This window comes from Pyxicephalus adspersus, chromosome 11 (genome assembly GCF_032062135.1).
Source record: "Pyxicephalus adspersus chromosome 11, UCB_Pads_2.0, whole genome shotgun sequence".
Lineage (NCBI taxonomy): Eukaryota > Metazoa > Chordata > Amphibia > Anura > Pyxicephalidae > Pyxicephalus > Pyxicephalus adspersus.
The window spans coordinates 49,780,839-49,800,133 of NC_092868.1; the positions used below are offsets into that span (position 1 = coordinate 49,780,839).

At 40.0% G+C, this 19,295-nt stretch overlaps 1 protein-coding gene across 5 annotated transcripts in view; it reads left to right on the forward strand.

Moving 5' to 3' along the window:
- LOC140340525 (espin-like) overlaps positions 1–19,295 on the forward strand; it is a 92,424-nt gene that overhangs the window by 29,230 nt on the left and 43,899 nt on the right. For all 5 annotated transcript variants that reach the window (XM_072425786.1, XM_072425787.1, XM_072425784.1 and 2 more), the window contains exons 5-7: positions 533–664; positions 7,944–8,157; positions 15,175–15,449. In XM_072425786.1, coding sequence (XP_072281887.1) covers positions 533–664; positions 7,944–8,157; positions 15,175–15,449 — 621 coding nt within the window. The remainder of the gene's footprint in view (positions 1–532; positions 665–7,943; positions 8,158–15,174; positions 15,450–19,295) is intronic.

A 19,295-nucleotide genomic window follows, 5' to 3' on the forward strand; every position in this document is an offset into this window, starting at 1 on the left:
TATGTTATGAAGATGTCCTGTAAAACCCTTTAATCCATTTAGATATACCTAACATATTTCTAGTATGGATGCAGCACCAATATTCTTTCAAATCTAGTGCAAAACTACCCTTGGAGGTCAGAATCTTCTGGTATGGCCACAATCATCCCACTGTCATTGCCTTCTAGATTACATATGTTCTCCATCCTTGTATCCGTTGAGTAGCCTCTTGACCATGTCTTGTGTATTGAGTTGCTCCTAAGAGATTCAATGCTTAGCTAATTCCATTGCACCAATACATAATACCCATGACAATTTGTGGCTAGGTTTGTGCTGGTTTAACCCCTTCTCACCCACAACCATTAAATAAACCTCCCTAGCACTCAAAGTTGTCATTGGGCTAAATTTGGTGTGGGAATCCAGATATTTATGATTTCTGGTCATTGGTAAGTTCAAGAAATTCAGGGTTGGATTTGAAGGGCTTTGGTAGTTTGCCTTGAGCCCCATTCAGCAGAGTCATCCCACTCATCACAGCATCGTGTTTTTGTTTCAGTGTTGTCAGATCCTCGTGGTGAATGGAGTTAAGCTTGGAATAAAAGACAATGATGGATACACGGCCGCCGACCTTGCGGAGTACAATGGACACATGCACTGTGCAAAGTATCTTCGGACAGTGGAAAACATGGTAATGGTTTTATTCATTCCGGGTCCTCTTTTTATCTGGAATTTTGGTTATATTATAAAAGACACTTTGGAATATCCATTCAGCATTCCTTAGGCCTTGTTCATCAGGGCATTCGTCCCTAAACCTTAACCTAAGAAGCATTTGGCATTATACAATTTTTCAATGTGCATCCAAACCCAAGAACAAAAATATTATATATTGCAAATTATAATTTGAAAAAATTGATGGCAAAATATGATGCATATCAATTTCCTTGGGGACTGGTAAGCAAGCATGGGATCATGTGCAACAGCGGTCGCCAACCGAGAATATTTTGGTGGTGTGCACCTCCAGCCCCGAGTGGGCTCAGGAGAAGGATCCCGCTGGGAGGGTGCATTGGCCAGATCCGCGTCACTATGGGGGAAGTTTCTTCCTCTTTCAGTGATACCCGGCTTCCCATGCATGCGTGGTCGAGAGCCGGTAAATTTAGTGGTCTGTGGGTCCGAAAATGTCACCGACCACTGATGTCCAAAGTACCAGCAGAAAAGGCTTTTTGGAAAACCTACATTAGCAATGTGTATGCTTGCCTTACAACACCATTCAGTAAAAAAAACAAAAAAAAAAAACGTCAGGCTATTATTTAGGCTTATCAGAGTCTGGCTATTTTCAAGCCTGTGACTACATGCACTAATTCTGCAATTAGGTCAACTGGAAAATAAGACTTGGCATGCAGTGTACAATGATTACCATAGCACTAAACTGAAGAGCCACCTCAGCACCTAGATACTTTGTCCAGTGTGGATGGAAAGAGCAAGCAGCTCCCCAAATTGTAAAATATAAATCTGTTTTGTGTGCAAAGTAAATTTATTTACATACAGCCAGACATTGGGCTGAGATTTCTGTTGTGGCAGGGAGAGAATAGGCGCTTAGCAGCACAAACAGCTATCCCTTAAACAGTAAAGTTGCACTATTACCACTATGCTTTGATACTGTTTTCTTGTTATTTACTGTAAGCATTATATTAAATAAGCAAGCCTAAATGAAACTCCGTAGAAAGAACAGAAACACATTTGGTGTGCAAACCACATTATAGGTGTCAACGAGCTAGCTTGCTGGATAAAATTATGGTATACAAGCATACATTGGGTGATCAGATCATTCTGCTGCTGTTTTCCAGGACATTGCCCCTCCTGTTTACATTTTGGCTATCACTTTATCTAATTTTGGGAGGTGCTTTTTTGCCCCCATTATCTTGGGACCTATTTAACCCAGGCAGCATAGCCTTGTATGAACCACAATGAACATGGCTGTCCAGAGAGCAGCTCAGAGATCATGCCATTTCATTCTGCTCTATCCAATCAACTCCAGTGCTTTCACCAACCAAGCTCATGACAGTCGGGTAAAAAGCGTGCTGGACAGGTGAGGACACGAGCCTTCAACATAATCAAACTCGATCTGATTTCCACAGTGATAGCTCTGCAGGCTGATACAGTTACAATCTTGTACAGGATCCTGCCGGTGGATGGGAAGTAATGAGCTTTACTCCTCGTCCTTTCAATAGAATGGAAAGTACATTAATCCCAGGACTCCGTTCAGCAGTAGAAATGTTCTGCACAGAAAGATTTTCCTCACCACCAAACACTGTTATTTATTATATTAAAAGGATTCATTTGTGCTACAAAAAAGGAAGTGATGCAACATACTTGGATAGTCATGCAATGGGTGGTAACCAAAGGAAAACTATTTTGTCTTTGCTCAGTTATATTTGTAAAACCTAAATGTGTTTACTTTATAATATTAATATAAAATCTAGGTTTTGTGGATAATCATTGAATACTGCTTCTGCCATGATGTAGGATTCACAGAGCATTATGGATTATCTCATGGGGGAGCACTACAGAAGCTGTTTGCTTTCATTCTCTCTCTCTATTCCTCTGTCTGTCTGTCCCTCTCGCCCTCTCTCCGTCTCACTTTTTTTCTCTCAATTAATCTCTGTATGGCCTGCTTGAGCAGAGCAAACCATGAATGGAGAAGGTTTAATATATATTTATATATAGGGAAAGCAGTAAGTTCTGTACATTTGTTTCCTTAACATTAAAGTAGATTACTTGGAAAATATAAATAAATATAAGGGGAATTAGTCATTGATATATATGGAAACCTTAAAAAGTCTTGCAGAACAGGACGCATCCGTCTTATATACCATGCTAAGCATAGACACTGTCCACTTCTCTTACCCTACATAGTCCCCTCGGTTCTCTTTTAGATGTTCCTCGTATTGCAACAAAAACACATTCCATGCATAAAGTCTCATTGTGTACACTGTGTTCTGATTGGAACCAAATTTTTCCAAAAAACGTAAATGGTCAGAATACAATACCCCTACAAGGACACTATATATGGTCAAAAGACACCTGACCATCACACCTGTATACATTTATTGGATATCATGTTTCAAAACCTTGGGTGATAATATGGAATTTCTGTTTGTCTAAAAGATTTTTCCAAAAGTTGATTTATACCTGTGGGAATTTAGCCAAGAAAATGTCATCCCAAAGGTTTTCCATGAGGTTGAGATCCAGGCCACTTGAGGTCCAGCACACCACACTGGTCACCCCATTTCTTAGTAGAGCTGGCTTTATATAATTGTTTGAAATGCCTTTGTATTCCATAGCATTATCCGGAGTGCTGTCCACACACATAGATAGATATGATGGTAGAATGTTCATGAACTTGTGACCATAAAATAGAATTATTTTGGCACGGTACGTTTTTTAAGTAGCATTTTTATTAATTTTATCCTGGCACTTGTTCGGACTGGGTTCTGATTGCATTTTTGTTTGTATATTGATAATTTAGCACAAAAGGCAAATAAAACTTGAAAAGTTAAATAAAAAGTGACAGTTATTGGGATAGTAATATCACAACGGGCCCCATTTATAAACCTTAAAATACACCAACAGCAATACTCTGCCTGATATGACATTGCATGGTTTTGGTAAAGCTAAGATTGCACAGAATTTGCACCAATTTTATTATTCATGGCCAATTTTACATTTTTTAAAACCCCTTTAAGTCAAATTTTGCTTTCTCTCTGTGCCGCGTTTTACTAGGACACTGTATATAGAACTACATTATCACCGCTGATCCCTAGTGATCATCTCTCAATAAATTAATTTTTTTTGCATACTGAGAAATCTTTAGAGATCGGTTTCAATTACTCAGTAACCCTTTCAGCCATGGTTTGTTTTTATGTCGTCACACCCCCATTCTGACATAGGTAGATCCTTTGTTATTCGTGAGAAGTGACATTTATATCTGTCTACCATATGTTAGAGTAATGGCCTAACTCTTAACAGCTAAAGTAATTATTGCAAAGGCAATTCTCTGCAGACTTGAGATAGTTACAGAGGTCCTGTGGGACCTCCACGGTGCAGGTTACGAGAGTGCGCATCTCGATTCTTCCTTTCTGGACGAAGAATAAGAGATTTGTCTGTAGGCAGAGCGAGGAGCCACAGGAAAAACTTGCAGGAAAACTACTTTACATTTCCAGAGATAACATGGGAAACGTAAGCATTTATCTAATTGTATGTGATATGGGGACCTGGAATCAATCTGTGTACCTGGCTGGTAGGCTGAGCCTGGCATAACTAATTAAGTTAATGCATCAAGGAAGGAGGGAGTGACGGGAAAGGGGAAGTAAAAATAACATTTGTGCTCATTTTTTCTAATTTGTGCTTTTTATGTTCTGTTTACCAAGTTTTTAGTTTTATCCATTTTTTATTTTTCAGTATTTGCTTGTTTTGCTGTTTATTACATTGTGTTTATGATTGCTTGGGTATGAGTTTGTATGTTGCTGGGTAGGAACAGCCGGTTTCAGCAGGATTCTAAGCATTAAAAAAAATGATGAAAGTGAAATCTGATTTGCTGTCTATAGATCCTAATGATTTCTCATTTGGTTGGTCCTTCTTATCGAGTGATGGCACAAAATCTGGTATCTATTCTTTAAATTATTAGAGGTTATTTTCAAATGTGTGTGATAAACATATTATTTATATTAAAAATATATATATTCTATTAGCACATTTATTGTCTGGAACCTGGTATGGGGCCCAAAGGGTGCAGCATTCATCCAATTTGTTCTATACATTTTTGTTTTATGTGATGGGGCACTGATATTGCTAAAAAAGCTGTTTACTGTATCATAATGCAAATCCATACCCAGAACCAGCAGAGCGACAGTTTCTACCCCATCCTGCCTACAACATTAGGCAGCAAGGTGGTTCAGTGGTAGCACTTCAAATCTCAGCCAGGACTCTATCTGCATTAAGTTCACAATATTTGCATAGGTTTCATCCAGGTACTCCAGTTTCCTCCCACACTAGGTTAATTGCCCCCCCCCCCCAAAAAAAACAATTGACCTTCTATTGTGTTAATACCATATGACTATGTTAGGGCATTAAATTGTGAACCCTCTTAAAGGGACAGTTAATAATATGGACTTTGAACAGCACTGTTGGCGATATAAATACTGGATAGCAATAATAACAATAAAGGCCCATTTACACTGGCCATTGCATTGCTTTAGGGCAGGTGCCATAGAAAGGTGCTTTGGAGTGCTGTTCAAATCAATGGCTGGGCTTTACAAATGTGTACAACTTGTGCATTTCAAAAGTTATTTTACAAAATATTTTAATGCTTTCCATGAACTCTTACAAGCCTGGACAACCCAAACCAAGCATGTGATGAAAAATAAACCGTGTATATATGGTGAAACCTAATAGAAAGCTCAAACCCCTTTGTATTGGCCCTGTAGGAGGGGATATAGGAAACCATGCCATTTGAACCTCTAAAAAATAAAAGACCAATGGGCCCAGTTTTTGCCTTTTTCAGCTTTTCATCATCTGTTCTGTGTTTTACTTCCTTTGCATCATTGATAGGAAATGGTATATAGTGAATATATAATTGTTACAAAATTGTGAAAGCTTAGCAACTGATTGTATCCAGTTCTGTTTCCTGTTTGTAGTTTAGATAACAATGAAGATCATATAAATAATCATTAATAGATCGTAGTTCCTTCTATAAGTCAGTGCAAAGCATAGGGATGGTGCTAGAACCCACTTGGTGCTAGGAATGCATCAAGCAATGCTTTTATTAATAGACTCTAAAGAAAACAATCATTAACACAAATCTAATAAAAGCCAGTGAGTTTCTTAATCGATTTAAACGTTGAAAAAGATATTCTTTTTAATAATTAGGAGCTGGCAGGTCATTGACACTGCATAGCTTTGTATTGTATCAAGCAATGGTGGGGTTCCATTGCTGAAATCTGTTCCATATCAAGAAGTGCAAGGTGGTAAAATGATCGATTCCCCAGAGCCGCATTTGCATTTATTTATTTTTTTGCTGCCCTAGGCCAACTAGCTTGTGCCGGATTGGCGAATATGGGAGGGTAGCTATAATAATAGTTGAAGGTCATTGGTGTGAGCCATGTTGGTTGTGGGCAGAACAGCCCTATGCATTATGTGGATAATAATAAATCCATGATGGCAAAACAAATTCCACCCCTAGTGGCCATGGCACCCTTGTGAGAAATCTGGTCCTTTCAATCCCTCCCCCATTGATTTTTGATCAGAGAAATATTGATTATCTGCAGGACTGAGCATACATACTATAGTGTATGATTGCCTTGATGAAAAACCTTTTTTGAAACGGTTCTGCATTTTTTTTGCAAAAGGTATTTCTCGCAAATAATCTATAACCCAATTCCATTTCTCAAAGACACACGTCCGGTAAATTCACCTATGTGGCTTTATCTCTAAGGGGACTGATCCTCCTACTTAGTGCTACCTGACTGTAAATTATTTAGTCTCAAGACATCCTGACACTGCTGGAGTGCTTGTGCCCTGTGCGTCACTTGGAGGATGGGGGAGTATTCTCACTCCCTCCTTACCTGTATCTCCAGGATCCATAGGAGGTAGCAGAGCTGCAGGTGCATCCTATAGGAGGTACTATTCCCTCCCCCATCTCGCGCTATAGTTTATCAGGTATTTAATTATTCTTCCTATTATTATTACCTTGCTAATTTGTATTCCTCATTTTAAATTTCTATTAGGATCTTCGTATCCATTCCCTATTCTCTTCTTGTGTTTCATTACTGTCCATTTCTCCTGTGGACATTATTCATTTATTTACTGCTTTGGGACTTTATTAGAGACCACCTTGCTGCTTTGGATCTACAAATCCCATCACAGGGATATAGAGAAAATATATTAGCATAGCTGGTGTTGTTTTTTTTTTAGAATTGTACTCATTGATTTATTTGTATTTTTAATATATATTTTTTCCTTCCTGTGTTAATATTCCATATGTGTTATTTGTTAAATTTTTATGGGTGGTGCAGTTGCCATTCTAGTAAGTCAACTATGCTCAAATCAATCCAGCAAGAACCATTAACTGCACCTTTTTCCATCTGCCAGATAGAAGCACACCTGTTTATTCTTCATAGGTAATGGTGTCCAGATTGTCTATGATTTTAACAATCATTTTCCATTTTAATATTTTGATTGGGCATTTTAATGGCTAAATTTGAGGTTAAAATGCATTTCTTAAACAGACAGACCACCTGTTACAACGTATATCTCTTGGTGGAGTTGCAATGCTTGTGGTATAACAGAAAATATTTTCAATTACCTTTTACTCATGCAAAAATAAAATATTTTAATACCTCACTGTGCTGATAAGGAGATTGTGTTCAGATTGAATCTATAACTTAAAGTTTCCTGTTTACCCTCCCTGCACTTCTTTTTGATAAAGCTGATATGAGATGCTGTGTAACCTTTCTATGTCAGCCGTTTCAGGCTTCCTCCACTTGGTGCATGAACGCTGCCAAATGTAACCTAACATATAGAAATAGAGGATTGCATAGGGAAAATTCTAGGGACCAGAATCCTAAACTAGAATTCTCCCTGCCATTCAACGTTCATTCCCAATTTTGTAAAGTTTTATGCTGCTTTAATTAGTTCTCATCCAAAAGTGCAAAGGATTAAGTAGGCCACTCTTCATTATCTTGGCAGAAGATGTTCTCTGGTGATGAAGGAAATGAGGTTAACAGTCCCGTGTTAATTTTCAAGCTGTAGATATTCCATTAGCTGATTGCAGCTCTTTCTCATCTACTATAAAGAAATTCAATAAAATTGTCTCTTTGGTGATTTGATAGTTTGGGAACATCAGTTTTGGATTAAGAAGTGCTGTGTTCCTTTGCTTGTGGTTTTATTTTGTGCATTTGTGTTCTTTGCAGAGTGTGGAACATCGTGTACTCTCAAGAGATCCATCAGCAGATATGGAGCTGAAGCAGCCGGACTCGGGGATGTCCTCTCCAAACACCACGATGTCTACGCAGCCGGCCCACTTTGATATCGGATCGCCTACCAGTACATTGTCTAATTATGACTCCTGTAACTCCAGCCAGTCCAGCGTGGGGGACAAGAAGCAGAGTCAGCATACAGGACCAAGTAAGTTCTACCGCAATAAGAAAAAAATAACTTTACTTGGAGGTTTTGGCTTTGATGCAAACCTGGACTTTACCAATGCAAGGCAGCAGGTGAACTCGGATTCTCTTTTCTACATGCTGTCCTTTTCTTTGCTGCCCTAATTCCTCAAACTGCACTAAGCGAGAGGAGGAGAACCATGTATGAGCTCCATGTCCAACCAGCCCAAACTAGACAAAGGGCTGGTGACTCCTCCACTTTCATTTGACGGAGCTGCGATAATCAGCAACCACCAGTTGCCTAAAGGAAGGGAGTTACATGATCATCTCTATCTGGAATCCAAGTAGGCCTCTTAATATGAAATGGTACATGTTGTCCAATATTGCACTTATAATACTGTGCAATGTTCTCTCTGGCCAAAAGGTGGCGCTAAGGTCTACTTTTTGCGTGTTTGTTGCAAGCCAAAGTCTAAAATAGACTTAAAAGAAAAAAAATGAAAACACAAACTATTTCAGTTTCTCTTTAATGAAAGAAAAACTAGGGGTCTTGTGGCTTCTGGTACTGAGATTTATGAGATTTAAGGGCTCTTTCACCCTCAGTCTTCTGAGCAGTTGACCCCCAAAGCCCTTACTGTAGGGTCCATTGGATGCAAGTCTGACTTCACGTACAGTGCAGGACCAGCAATCCTGCATTGCACGTGAGTATACGAAGGGCCAACCCAACCCTCAATTCCAAGTGTCAGAAGGAAGTGAAGAATGTGCGCTGCATGGACGAGCAAAAGATGAGCTAAGTAAAGAGCTTTTTATTGGCACTCAAGGCAAAAACAAGCATTTACCCTTGCAGTGTTTGCTATTAGTACCATTATATATACCTGTATAGGAATTCAAACACTTGGCAATTGCTACGGTGCAGTCATCACATTGGACTTAAAGCAGAAGCAAACCTTTTAACTATAAAACTTCAACCAGGCTGGGCCTTTATTGCAGAACGGACAGGCAATGTGCATCCTGCAATAAAATACCTTTGCCTGCCTGATTGCAATTTTTTATTTGATCTCACTTACCTGTCCTTGTTCCATCGTGGGCAGCGCTATCTCTGGGGTTCTCTTTAATATCTTTAATGTCTTGATTAACCAGGCTGGGATGACGTGGGATTTGCATGGGAGTCTATTTAGTCCTGGCCACCCTGGCATGGTTTGCAGACCTGTTCATGCATGCAAAAAAAAAAGTGAACAGGCAGGTAAGTATGTTTTATTACCAAAAGGACAGGTGATAAAAATCTGTCCAGAAAAAATTGTGGAGGTTTAGTTCCTTTTTAAAAAGGGTTGTACATAATTTATGGCAGATGCAAAACCTTTCTACCTTTTTTACATGTTATGACCAACTTTGCTATACAAATCAACCATTTATTTAGCTGCACTGGATCTCAGTGGGTGACAAGCTGTATATGCAATTTAAATTTTGTTTACTTGACAAAATGTTATGTCCATATAAAAGGTACAAGCTGTCTGGGGAGTAAGCTAATACATTACTGAACATTTTAATGTCATATTTGCACAGTAATATTCAATTATAGTGAGAAGTAAAGTCAGAATGAATAGGTAGGAAGTAATCTGGTATTTGTGACTATTCTCAGTAGGCTGCCTTCTTGCTGGTTCCTGCATTCCCTGCACCTTAGTGATGAATTTTCTCACCCAAGGTGTTCCAGCTGCTGCATGGCATAGATGAGTATTGGCCACACAAGTCTATTGATGGGACATAGGATTGAGGGATTGACTAGGTTTGTTGGAGTAGAGAATGTACCCAATGGTAGAATGTCTGGATCAGTTGGGTCCATTTTGGGATCAGACGCTGGATGATACTGGTTTGAATTTGGCGTTTCCAGTTGGTCCAGGAATTGGCAGATGTCTTATATTTTAAGAAACCTCTATCAGTCTAGGGCCAGTCTTTTGTGTCATCCCAGGACAGATCCTCTTAGTATAACATTCACATTGTATGATCTTCTCCTTGTCTAATATTTGCATTCACAGCCATATTGACCTCTATTTAAATGAGCCCTGGAGGAGTTCAGCTGCCCCCTGCTTGGGGGAAATTTCCTGCAGGTTGGCTTTGAAGCTTTTTTTGTGCCTCAGCCCAGAACACGGAGAATAAGAACAAGAATCTTTTCATAGTGTAAAGGAGCAAGCTCACTGCGAGCAGCTGCCAAATTCTCCACCGCTTTACAGTAAAGCATTGTGACTCCAATACAGCAGAACAGACTAATGTCCTACTATGAACAATGGCTATGAAAACCTATCCAGAGCAAGAATTCACCTGTCATTTCACCTACAGCAGGTCGGAGAAAAGTCCTGACTGCCATTGCTGAATTCTGCAAACATTCTTATCTCATCCTTTGCCTTTGATGTCCTATTTTCTTGGTTATAGGATCCTGGGAGGAGAGTTAGGATTTATTTCTGGTTTTTATTTCTGTCTGTGACCCATTTGCTGAGACTTCTCCCATTCCATTAACACCACAAAAAAGGGATAAATACATATTGGTTATTATTTATCCTTCATTAGGGTAGTGAAAGCAAGTGTTTGGTCACTAGGGGCTATTTTAGTTACAGAACATCTCCAAAATATGCAAAATATTGCAGATTGCTATTTCTTAGATGTGTTGGCTGGATTTGTTTTTTTTTTTTTTTTTCTTAGCTTTCTTTGTTTTCACCTGGCAATCCTGTCAATATTTCACTCCTAATATTATTGTGACAACTCTGTATCCATGTAAATAAATGCACCAATGTTCCCCCAGGCCGCTCACCTGTGTTGGACTACACATCACATCTCTCTATTACATAGAAGGGTATTGCTTTTAGCTGATGACAGCATTTGGGAATTAATTTCTGGGCAATATACAAGGGCCCTATGTTAGAGGATCAACAAGTATTTTCTTGACTTGCAGAAAATGTACTTAGCCCTAGTTCTCTTGGGTTAGGATACACTTTATCACCAGCCGTGCCGACGTAGTCAATTTGGCACTTGTTGGATGTGGCAGCTTTAGATTGTGTATTTATGTGAAGTATAAATAAATGACGGCTATTTTATTACCCTGTAGAAGGTGAACATCCAGGAAACAATGTATCCGCCGCTGAAAATGAAAGTAGCTATTACCTGTATCTTAGCACTGCCAGTGACCTGTGCACCGAGGAACTGATATGATGGTGCAGTGACGTTGATTCTAGATTTATGACTTTCTAGTTTATTACAGTGACCACGTGCCATGTTGCCTTTGTCACCTTGATAATGTCTCTATAAAGCCTTGTATTTGTCTGTGTCAGAAACCTAAAGCAAAAAATAGCTGCAATAGGTTTATATTTAAATATGGTTGGAATGAATTGGTGCTGCTCATGCGTCTTCTGTCGCATGACAATCCTTGGGTTTAATAATCAGAACAATTGTGAACATTGCCATTCCATGAGAGATGATGGAGCTTTATAAAAAATAGAACATATCTATGATTTACATTCAGAATTATGGAGATTACCTTTGGTAAAGGCTCAAAATTACATTACTAATTGTCCATTACACTTACCTAAATGGCTAAAAGTATGTGTCGCCTTCAAATGTTTGCGTTCCAGTGTTTTTGATTTAGGGTTCTAGTAATGCTACAATACACAAAGACATTTCAAAGAATTGTCACGCCTAATCTTGTGGTCAGTTTGGCCAAAGCCCCATATTGTTCCAATGAGTGCGGTCCTGAGCACAAAGCCAAAGACATTGGTTTGGTGAGATGGTTTTGATGGTGGGTAGGAACTAGATCTAACCTCAACTCCACTGAACACCTTTGGAGAAAATTGAAGCACCACTTGCAAGTAAGAATTCTTTTTTTTTTTCAAATCAGTCCTGACCTCACAAATGCTGTTTAGGTGGAATGGACACAAATTCCTACAGGTGCAATCCATAAAGTTATGGATTGTCTTCCTAGAAGAGTAGAGCCTGGTATGCTCACAAGGAGGACAAATATTTTAATGTCTACGGTTTTGGAATGGGGTGATTAGAGTAGACCTTACCAATCTTTGTACTTTCTTACCTTTGGTCCCCTTTACACAATTGTACATAATTTAGTTCATTTCTGTATCTTTTGCCTAGGTGAGTATGACTACACTACCCATAAACAAGCTCTGTACACTTCCATGAAGCCTCCTGAGATGTGCAACGCATCTTAGAAGGCTTCAGAACATCCTATAGATCTTGCATGTTTGTAGTGGCGTACCAGTAGGTATCTGGTGAGAAATTCAAAGGTGACCGATGACTCTCAAATGCAATATGGCAAAGAAAACAAATTCGAAAAAGAAAATGTGTGAGAAGAAGACATCGCTGGGTTCTACGAACTGGTAAGCATGTTTTTTTGATATGCTAAATGAAAAGTATTTGGGTGGCAGATTTTCAATTTGTAGAGGCCGTTTGTAGTTCCATTTTAAACAGGTGTGATAGGTGTCCACACATTGGGTCATGTGTAAAAATATCTGAATATCTATATTATTCATAGTTACGTAGTAAGTCAGGTTGAAAAAAGACATAAGTCCATCATGTAACTCCCAGGGAAATAAATAAAGATATCCCAAATATAAAACCCTATGGACATAGTTGATCCAGAAGAAGGCAAAAAACCCAGGTACATTCTCTAATGTAATATACCCCAAGTGGTCCAAAAAATTACAATTTGATTGTACCAGCTCCGTGCAACATCCATGAGATTTACAGATAACAATATAATGTGCCAAAATACCCAATCAATAAACCTTCATGGCGGCTACTCTTGGTTCTCCGGTACCACTTATTCCCATAGGTTTGCCATAATATCCCAAATGGGTAGAATAATCAATCTTTCGATTCAATGTGTCCTTCCATTACCTACATTCCTTTTAAATGGATATAGGAGCATTTTGGTGTCTCACAGCACACACGCAGGCGGTCAACAGAAGAGATCTGAAATACCATCAGAAAAACCCAAAACGATCAGAAATAGTTTGTTGATGTGATGTTTTGCCCATAAAAGGAGGAATGATCATTCTTTCTACAGATGACTGATCCTTTATCACCATCAATGCCCTCCGCTTTGCCTCGTAATCTGATATGACCTACCAAGCATTTACATGCAACTGGTAATAACATCGCTTTCTTGAAATGGTTCTTGATAAAAATCTAAACTTGCACATTCACTCATTTTTTCCATCCACTCATTGAAATATTTTTCACACACCTCAGCCGTCCTGTGCTCACGTTACATCACTATTGTAAAATCAAAACCTGTTTTTTTTAATCTTCCTTCTAGGATTTCTTGTAGCATAAAAGTGTCTGACAAGTTATTTTTTCCTGGTGAGACAACGCTGTGTCATCAGTTTATGGGTCTCCTTCTTTTTTTTTTTTTCATTTGTGAGCAACACAACTTGGGGACAACCAATTTTAATGCATTGTAGCATCAAAAAATTGCTAAAGTAGTCTTGATTTTTATCTGTTTGGTCAAGGACTATGCCAGTTGAATGATATGATATGCCAGTTCACCACCTGTGACTCAATCCACAATATTCATTGGTCATTATCCTGGAGTAATTTCTTCTGCCCTATGCAGGGATAGGTCTATGTTGGTGTTCCAAATGAACTATTCAGCACCATTTTGGCAGGGATTGAGTGACTTGTCATTAAAGAAGTCAAGTTTCCATGAGTCTGCCACTGGTGAAGGGTCTCCAGCCACTAAACGTGGGAAATTTTCCGATTTTGTTATTGAAAGTGGGATCTGGCAATAAATAACCAGAATAATAAAACAAATGCTTTTGATCTTGAATACTGCAAATATTGGGGCTAATTTATTAAAGCTCTCTAAGACGGGAGAACATAGACTATCATGGGGGAACCTGGGTGATCCAACAAACCTAGAATGGATTTCCTAAAATCTAATTTATATTAGTTAGGAATTGGTTTCATCCACATCCATTCCAGATTCCATGATAGTCTATCTTCTCCAGTCTTGGGGAGCTTTAATAAATCATGCTCTTTGTGTTATAAATTGGCTTCTAGAGCAACTTTTTCCAATAGTTTTACCCCAGAAGAACTCCTAAAGTTTTTTTTAGGCTTTGAAGAACCCCTGCTAAAACTAGAGTCATTGGGGAAAAAAGCCTTCTAAATTCATGGTAAGTGGAAAGATTGCCACCCTACAGCAGTGGGTGGAAGAATATCTTTACAGATATCCTAAAACATTACAGACATGCAGATGGCTCTACCAAGTGGTTTTGACCTCAGATATATAAGGCATCTTCAATTAACGGTCAATCAGCCAAAGTTTGAACCCATGGTGGAAATGGCTATTCTGGAGGGAGATAATGATTCCAGAGGTATGTATGCTTGCACAGATTTTCCAAATTGTTGAAGAATCTTCTTTGATCTGACTCAAGTCTTAAATGATAAAGGATCATAGTACTGTATACCACTAACATCTCTGGGTGTAATCTGCATTCCTGGGACTGGTGTTGGCCATTCTAAGGTTTATCATAGGTATGAGATGGCAGATATTCAGCAAGGTTTCTGTTTGCAGCATTTGAGTCCTGCCAACCTGCCAAGTGAATGTGCTGGTGATTGGATTATTACACAGGACTAAATGGAGTCCATGTGTTGCAACCTCTCAGGCTGGATCTGTAGGGCGTCCCGTCCCTCTCAGGCCATTGATATTTTGCATTGGTAGAAATATTAAATCCTTCTCAATCTATCCAAAACAAGGACTTAAAGTATAACTTAAGCAAAATTTGTTCACAAAGTTTTTTATTACTGTCTGTTTACCTAATTTAGCATCTGTAATTGTCCCAATCACCAGGAATGAAAGAGAAGGGAATCCAACATTGAGTTACCCCAGGACATCTAATCATGTGGTACGGAGAGATCCTCCTATTTCTTAAGTCTACAGGGCAGGCAGTAAAGGGAAATCTCCCTAATGTGATATCACCCAAATCACACATATATTACTAATGCTTTAAATCCCTAATGCAGCCTTGTATTTTGCTTTCTTTAGGACCCCCTGAAACAGCTACTAATGACATGAAAACTTACATGGACATGTTGAATCCTGAAATAGACCCAAATGGAGGCAAGAAAGGTGACAGTAGCATTCCTCCACCCCCTCCACCTGCCTTTCCTCCTCCACCACCACCGGCTCCAGATTCCAGACTCCCGCCACCCCCTTGTTATCCAGCGCCAAACCCCCCTGAGGGTCAGCACACATCGGAGATCTACGTCCAAGCGAAGAACAATCTTCGGCACGTGGAAAGTGAAATACTGAATGAAGAGGTAATTTGCAACCTATACTTGACCTGAATATTTAATTGTGGGGACTCATAGGTTGGCTTTGGGGATTAATGAGAACCACCCGGCAACATGGGAACATCCCAAAAATCTGCTAATGCTGTACTGAAAACACTGTACCTGGAATAAAGCCAGTCATACTTTCCTGAAAAGGAACAGGGGATACCATTGCCAAGCTCCTTCAGGAAAGCCGATTTGCCTGACTGTTATATTGGTCCTTTGTCATCAGGCATATTTAGAACAAGCATGTAGAATAGAAATAGAACAGAACAAGGTTAATCTGTACGGTACCTGTGCATTTATACCGTGGCAGGAAATTATCACTCATATGGTCATTCATCACTGTGCTCACTTCTAGTGACAACTATTGAGCATGGGTTCTAAACTTGGAGAACTGAAGCAAGATGGTCATCATGGCAGCCAGGCAAATGGCATGTTCCTGTGCAAATACCAGTTTACTGTTTATATTGTTTGTGTTCCCAATCTGTAAATAGAAAATAGCTGGGGAGATTCCACTCCCTGTCTTGAAGAAAACCGTCATTGAGGCAAATAATGCTTGGGAATTTTATGCAGCCAGGTCATAGACGGCAAATAAAACCTAATTCCCCTTCTTAACAAAATTGCAGTTGGACCTTACTATTATTTGGTTGCTTTGCATGTGATTCATCATGTAGAGTCTTGGGGACTTTTTAGCTTTGTATCGAACAGCATCACCTATATTCAGAGCTGATGGAGCAGAGGAGGCCAAGTGGAGTAAAATAACTCTTTAAAGGGTTACATATTGTCTCCAGAAAAAAAACACTCTCTTTAATATTGGTAACATGCATTGGCTTAAGTATAAACCCAGAGCACAAAATGCATCAGCCAATGCTAATATTCAAAATGGAAATCAATAGGAATGCTAATAAATAAGTACATCCATGATCAGTGATCAATGGAAACATTTAAATTGCATGGGCATGATCATCCCCCCCCCCCATTTTTCCACGGTAAAGTATTTTGTACTTTTGAGTAGGTTGTGATGGGTCTGAATATTTGTGTATAGTTGTTGGCCAACAATAGATGGCACTGTGTCCTCTGGTATAGTGTGTAACAAACTACTGCTTTGTGAGATGATTGCAGCTAATAATGAGTTCGTTTGACACTTTACAACAGGGGTCGGCAAACTTTGGCCTTTAGGCCAGATATGGCCTAGCCAATAGTTCGTTCCAGCCTAACGCACCCTGGCCAATCCGGGGGGAGTCAGGAACTACCGGAGCCAGAGCTGCCGGAGCTCCGGTGCCGCCTCCTTGCTGTTGCTCCCCTATTTACTGCGGCCGGCGTTGATACTTCCGCTGCCGCAGTAAATAGGGAAAGCACCCTGAAGGTAAATCCCACTCCTCTGCAATGCATACGGAGGAGAGGGATTTCACTTCAGGGGGCTTTACCTTGTGGTGGGTGGAGCCATTAGGGCGGGACTCCGGCCTAGTGTGCTCCCGCTCACCCCTGAAATGGCCTAGTGGCCATAAAAGTTTGCTGACCCCTGCTTTACAAGAAGTCACCGTGCCATCTACTGGTGCAACTAGCAGATAAACAGAGATGTTTATACTAAGGCATATTGAGGGCCAAAAAAAATCTGTTTATTCTTGAGTATATATAGTCATTTACAATATTATCCTACAGAAAGAGCTACAAGACATTTTTTTCTGCAGTATTCAGCTACAAAATGTGAGAAAATGTAGCCTTTATCAACTAGGAAATAGCTGGGAATGCATTCAGATAACTTGAGAACCATGGATCCTTATTAAAACAAAAAAGTATGTGCTGCATTTAGGTTTTCGGTTAGTCCTCCTACAAAGTACCACAAATACCTGTTGATCTGGATAGTGAAGTCCACCTAATGCAGCTTCCTGGGATGCGGTGGCAAAGATACTGCACTGATCATGAATTCTGAGTAGAACAATCACTCTCATGTAGGCCATAGCTGATTATACCTCCGTATTCTGATAAGGTCATGTAGGGCAGTGGTCTCCAACCTTTTGGAGCTCACAGACTCCAGACCGCGCATGCTTGGGGAGCCATGTGTCGCCAAAAAAGGGAAGAAACTTCCCCCAAAGTGATGTCATGATGCCAGAACCCGCCACTCTCCCATCACAGGTCTGAGGGGGTTGTGTCTCTGAGCCTGCAATGCCTATGGGATACATGGTCCATGGCTCTGGCTGGCACCCCCCTAAGCGGGCTCCTTCTCCTGACCCTGCTCGGGGGTGTGCACTGGCCAGAGCCGTGGACCACCGCTGGTCCATGTGCTCTCACTAGTGGGCCATGGACCGGGGGTTGGGGACCCTTGATGTAGGGGATGTATCTTTTAAACCTGTAGCTTTTCAAACGGCACCTGGTCATGCTTAGTCCCTCTGGATTTACAGCACCGAACCCTTCCCCCTGTAATATGCAGTGTCTGGGGTGGGGTGTGGGTGAGACACAAATAAAGGTGGATTTGATGGCGAACATTTTCTTTTTACTCTGAGGCTTGAGCATTGCATAGTAACTGCATTTAGTGCCTGTATAGACTGTCATACATAAGCCTTTAATTGTACTTTTATAAGAAACTCGCACTTTGTCCAGCATGTCAGCAAAGCAAATTACATGTTTCTGAACCAAGGTTGGTATTCTGGTTTGTATTGTGGTTTGTGCTCCATTAGAAATGGAATCTCTTCAGCATTTTATCAAAGTCTCTAATCTTCAAAATGTCTACGTCCCTATTGAATAAATTCTGCTCAGCGTTGTAAATGGGCCCTTGGATGATGTACAGGTGACACAATTCAGAGCAGGGGTTGGGTTACAATACAGGAGCTGTCACCCCCTGCAAAAACTTGTGTTACAGTGAATGCAAATTCTGGCAATCAAATGCTTTTATTTTCTCATTTTTTGGTCTGTTAGTACACAAGCATTTTGCTATATGAGTACCTAATAACCTCTTATGCTGTGTTATCAGTTACATTGTTCCCACTTATCTCTTAGGCTATGTACACACGTGCAATATTTGTCGTTGGAAAGGATCTTTCACCATCCTTTCTAACGACTGCACGATGCATGAACGAGTGCTGTACATACATATGTTCTGCTCTATAGGGAAGGGGGAGACAGAGCGGCACCCTGCTGTGCTTTCTCCCCCTTCACTTACATTAGGATAGTTCGCCGTCCATCGTCTGTGGATCCACCAGGACAGTCGTTCAGACGATGGACTACGAGCGCTGTACACACGTCAGGTTCTCGTCTATCAGCCCGTAGCCGATTATTGGACGAGAACCATTTCATGTGTGTACGTAGCCTTAAAGCTGTCTTAAACCAAGCAAAGAAAAACACCAGGTTATAGTAATATTTGACATGTATTCTTCACATTTCTTGTCCTGGTGATCTCCTGAATAAGGTCACAGCCATAAAAGTAAGGTAGATTTTTGAAAAAAAAAAAAAGTTTGGCTGGAGTTATTATCACTTAGTCATTTTTTAGACAGTGGGTCCAATACAGGAGATCATAGGCACCAATGTCATCTGGCCATTTATGATTATCCCCGAATCTGGATGCAAAGGTGTCCTTGTATAAATGGTTCCTGCACGTTCAACTGTCGTCCAATGGCCACGGCTTACGTTGGAGCTACGACATATAACAAAAGCTAATAATAATGCAAAACCTTACAGTGCAAACACAGCTCTGCAATAGGATCCTAATTCATGGAGACATTTACATTAAAGGTGAATCACCACACCGCCTTCACATCAATTGTATAACGCAACCTACACAACATCGCACCTGCCAGGAGTTGCACAAGGTCACAACCTCCCAAACGTCTGTTT